The sequence below is a fragment of the Mesitornis unicolor genome, unplaced genomic scaffold, assembly GCF_000695765.1.
Source record: "Mesitornis unicolor isolate BGI_N332 unplaced genomic scaffold, ASM69576v1 scaffold7639, whole genome shotgun sequence".
Classification (NCBI taxonomy): Eukaryota; Metazoa; Chordata; class Aves; order Mesitornithiformes; family Mesitornithidae; genus Mesitornis; species Mesitornis unicolor.
This window is the reverse complement of record NW_010205159.1, coordinates 1-4,804: the sequence shown is the minus strand read 5'-3', so window position 1 is coordinate 4,804 and position 4,804 is coordinate 1. Positions and strand designations below refer to the sequence as shown.

The window sequence follows — 4,804 nt, the reverse complement described above, 5'->3', positions numbered from 1 at the left end:
CCACCAGCTGCCACAGACTGCCTTGCAGAAGGCAGGCTGGCAGAGGGAGCACCTCTCAAGCACAAGCACTGTCAGGAAATCAAGTACACATCAAAACAGCACCTCTGGCTGCCCGATGGCTCACCTCTTGGCTCCACCAGCATCTGGCGAAACAATGGTGCAGTTCTTCCACTCCGCGATGTTCTCTTTGATCCACTTCAGTACAGCAGGCTCAGCGTACAAGTTATCAACAGGGATATCAAAAAAGCCCTGCATGGAAGAAGACAGGAACAGATGTAGCTGAAGGTCACATTCCAAAAATAGTTGGAAGAAGCCTTTTATATGATCAGACATGCAGCTACTGCCTTTCCACAGCTTTCCTTTCCACTTCCCTTAATGCAAGGGCAGTAACCCTTGGCATACACAGAACAGTAATGTAAGAAGTCTTCGGAGTCAGAAATAATTTAGCAGCAGAAATAACACTTTACATCTGACACCTTCACAACATGGAACTAGTTCTATCATGAGGGGGTGCAGACCAGCAAACACAGGGCAGAGAGCTGCCTGTTTACAAAGTCAGTCTTCAAAGCTCATTACCTACACGGTTTGCATCTACAGCAAATCTACAGAAAAGGCTTGGGTAACATTTGCTTTTACACTAATGGAGCTGGTTCCACAACTTTACACTGACTTAGCGGACTCCTCCAGGTAAAACTCAAAGGTCACTGAACGCCAGAAGTTAATCCTGGACAGAGAGTAACAGGCAGGAGAGTGGGGGAAGACAAATGCTTCAAGGTACAGGGTTAACAGATCCTCCCTACCACCATTCCTTCTGTGCTCAGCAACCCAGCAACTACAAGAACCAGGCTGAAACCAGCCAGATGCTGGAAGCTTATATACACAAACTCAGTTATTCAATTGGATCTCACCACTGCTGCTGGTGAAAGGTCAGCCCTATTGCACACATCAACTCCAAGCCTCTAAAGAGGCACCCCTCCTCAGGCTCTGTTCTTTTATTTCATCTTTCTGAAAGTCTTCTCAGCTGTACCCCCAGTATATTTTTTCTTCCCATCCAAGACAAGTATTTATGAGCAAATTATGGAAGAAATTATACTGAACTGTGTATGGCTGCTTTTTCAGCTGTTAAAATGACAGCCAGCCCACCCACTTCACCAGGCAGTAGATATCACGCCCTTCTGGATTCAAAGTGTATGCAGCAATACAACAGATATCCTCCTCTCTGCCACATGCTTCTTAGTTGCATCAAGTTGGTTTCTTGGTCTCAGAGCACTTGCTCAAGGTGGAGAGAGACATGACTGATAATTTAACAGCTACCTATCGCTCCTCTCCCTGGTGCACACTTTTGCCACTTCTCTCACACAGCTCTGGTCAAGATTCCAAGTGCTGTGAGACTACTCCAGTCACGAAGCCATCAAAACCCGTGAATAACTTTTAATTCACCAGCAGCCTGGGAGAGAACTAAAGCCAACTTAAGTGGAAGGCACTGAATGGATACAGATGCTGCCCATCCTGTCAGCAGCAAGCAATCAGATCACTGTCCTGGTCAACTGAACAAGCAGCTGTATCAGCACACCCAGAGGAAGAGCTAACCTCCAGGCAGCAGCATTACCAGCCACTGTGTCAAACAGCACTGCTCACTTCTCCTTGACAATTCAGTAAATATCAGAAAGCCCTACTCAATATTTAAGAACGCTCTTCATAAAGCTCCATCTCAAATTCCTCAAAGGACCAGTTAAGAATACACAGCATCACTGGGTGGCATTTAAGTTGTACAGATCATTTACCAGCCCAACATGCATTTACACAGGACTCATCACCATCAGTCTGATCAAGAACAGCTACAATTTCATTTATAAATGAACCTGTTACCCATCTCCCATCCTCTTCTGACTGACTCTACAAGCCCCTTCCCGCTCCACATTCTCACGTCCTGATCACTGCTGTGTCTAAAACCAGCAGATCACTGGAAAGCCTGCAAGGCAGCAAAGAGGCTCAGACTGGAGCAGGCAAGTACTTCCCTGATTTCAGCTCCTACCTGAATCTGAGATGCATGCAGGTCCATGGTGATTATGTGATCAGCACCTGCCACAGACAGCATGTTTGCAACCAGCTTGGCAGAGATTGGAGCACGACTCTAGTAGAGAAAAAAAACAACCCAGTATTTAAGACAAGTTCAGTGCCTTCAGTGAGATGTCAGTCTTCCACTTCTAGGCAATGATTCACAAGCAGTTACTAAAAGGAGTACTCATTAACATTGCATCTTTTCATCAGCTGGTGATTACAGCCTGCTGTATTTTCAAGCAGAACTAGATCTTTATAAGAAGATGAATTTGCAGTCAAATGCCCTGAGCTTTAAAGACATTTTAAATAAGTTTTATCTCATTTTCAAGCTTCATCTAATCCCTATCCAGCAGTCAGGACATTCAAGGTGTGCATTCATCCTCCCAGCAGAAACCTTTATCACATCCCTTACCTTGTCCTTTTTGTCCTGCCGAGCGTAAGGGAAGCAGGGTATGACAGCTGTGACTCTGCTGGCTGAGGCAATCTTACAGGCATTTATCATGATAAGGAGCTCCATCAGATTGTCATTGATTTCACCACAGCCGCTCTGCACAATGTAGACATCCTCCCCGCGTACGCTCTCGCCTATTTCCACACTGGGAACGGATGAGGAAAGGAGAGTTGTATCAAAATACAAATTAAAACACAGCCGTTACATATGCCTGCAGAGCAACCAAGGCTCTGTGGGTGACTGTTCTACAAGTGTGTTGAGCAGGAACACTGTTGCTTACGTGCTCAGTAACTATTTTACATCGCTCACTGATCAAATTTAATGGTTCAGTCAGTCAGGCTAAAAGCACTCAGCCTGTGCTCTTGATCTTAACACAAACTGACCACGTAAACACCCCAGAACAGGCCTTGTTCCCCATGAATCAGAACTACAGCCACCTCTAAAAGCAGCAGTGTACAAAGGAAACAAGGATGATGGCCAGTCAGCAGAGAAAGCTGAGCCAAACTTCCACCAGAAGCTATGCTGCAGCCGATTATTAGATTTAGAGTCATAACAGCTATTCACTGGCTCGAACAGAGAAGCCCTCCAGCATTTCACTTTGGAAAGGCTTCTGGGGTTAATTTCCTCCTGGATGTAATGCACACTAATCCCTGCTGCTGAAGGGACTGAACACGAGGCCAAAGGTCCTGTTTGCCAGCAACAAACTGCCAGCTTCAGCACATGTATCAAGACACCTGCACCAGAGGCAGAGTTTGGAGAGAGCGCAGCACTCACAGGTTTCTGGTTTCATACAGGGCAATTCTGCATACGGCCTATCCGCAGGAACAGATTGACTACTGAGTACTTCCAGCATCTCCGTTTAGAGAAACCTGCCACAGATTTGGAAGTAACCAAAGTCAGTCTGAGGACAAGGCTCTTCCATGGTTTCTTTCTTCTGGCACTGGAAATGCCCACCCACTCTGCAAACTGCTGCCACATCAAGCTCTGGGAACAAAGCAGACAAACACCCAGCTCACTCCCAGTGGCTTCATTTATAGTGCTCCTTAGGGTAGATTTTCAATTTTAGTATTTCGTTCTCTGATCTTCCTTTCCTCTCCTTCAACATGTTTTTGATGACTGCTAGGTATTTGTAGCCTTACTGCTCAACGTCCACCAGCAAACTGTTGTCATCTTTACTGCACACTGACTGACAACATACACCAATCTCTCGTGAAGAATTTCAGCCAGCTTGAGAACTTCCTGCTAGGTGTCTGAACTGACAGCAGTTAGCAGACAAGTGTCATCCCCAACTGACCTTACTGACAGCCTAACATTAAGCTAATTCGAGACATTCGTTGTACAAAAGCTCTGTTAAAACAATCTTACTTTTTCTGGGAAGCACCTGCTATCAGTGTATTATGATGAAGAAGATGTCTATTAGGTCTTAAAGTCACATTACTCGCTGACATGAGAACCTGCTGGCTTGGATAACCTAACTGGATGGATATGAAAGGTTAATGAAGAGCAATGAGAACAGTGCAGTGGCTGTAAATCAAAGATGTTTTACAACTCTCCCCTACAACCCTTTGTACTACCTCTGTTTCCAGTTACGATCAATACCCATGCAATAGAAACAATATTTGACGTCATGTGCATGTCCTGGATTCTCCTGGAAAAAAATTATTGTCTCCAGAAGAAAGGAATGGATTGGAGCAACTATTCAAGGTTCTTAATATTATACTGTGTGGTGTATACGTGCTTAGTGTACTTTTCTAAATCAAGCTTTAAGAGCCCTGAAAAATTTTTAGCTTTCTTTTTTTTTAACCTTCTTCAAGTAGGCAGCAAGACTTACAAGCATACAGACAGAAAACAAGGTGAATCTTAGGCTTCAGAGTTTGGGGGGATCACAGCTTACACGACTGCAACTGCACCATGGGCTGCAAGGTGGAGCCAGCCTCTGATCTTTCCCGAATAGTTTCGGCAATACCTTTAAGATTACTTTTCGATACTCTTCAGAGTAGTTTAAAGGCACCGGCTACATCCTAAGCAAAAAATTGTCCAGTCTTGAGTCACCACAGTCTAAACTAAGCACAGAAGAGGAAAATCAATCCCGGGAGGCGCACTCCCATCAGCTCCCAGCTTTTGGGGTGGTGGGGGCAAGGTCCGGCTGCTGAATGCTGCCGCTCCATCGTCTGCCATAGCTCCCGGGTGCCACAAACCCCGTCCTCCACGCATAGGATTCCCGCACCTCCGCCAAGGTGCGGTGAAAACCCGCAGCCGCCCAGCACCCCGCGGCACATCCCACATGGCGAC

At 45.7% G+C, this 4,804-nt stretch overlaps 1 protein-coding gene across 1 annotated transcript in view; it reads right to left on the bottom strand.

The window, feature by feature from the left end:
* LOC104546009 (ribose-phosphate pyrophosphokinase 1) overlaps window positions 1-2,692 on the bottom strand; it is a gene marked incomplete at its 5' end in the record, with an annotated part of 7,220 nt that extends 4,528 nt beyond the window's left edge. The window contains 3 exons of the mRNA XM_010191286.1: window positions 125-249; window positions 2,036-2,134; window positions 2,474-2,692. Of these exons, the coding sequence (XP_010189588.1) occupies window positions 125-249; window positions 2,036-2,134; window positions 2,474-2,692 (443 nt within the window). The remainder of the gene's footprint in view (window positions 1-124; window positions 250-2,035; window positions 2,135-2,473) is intronic.
* Window positions 2,693-4,804: the final 2,112 nt, after the last annotated feature.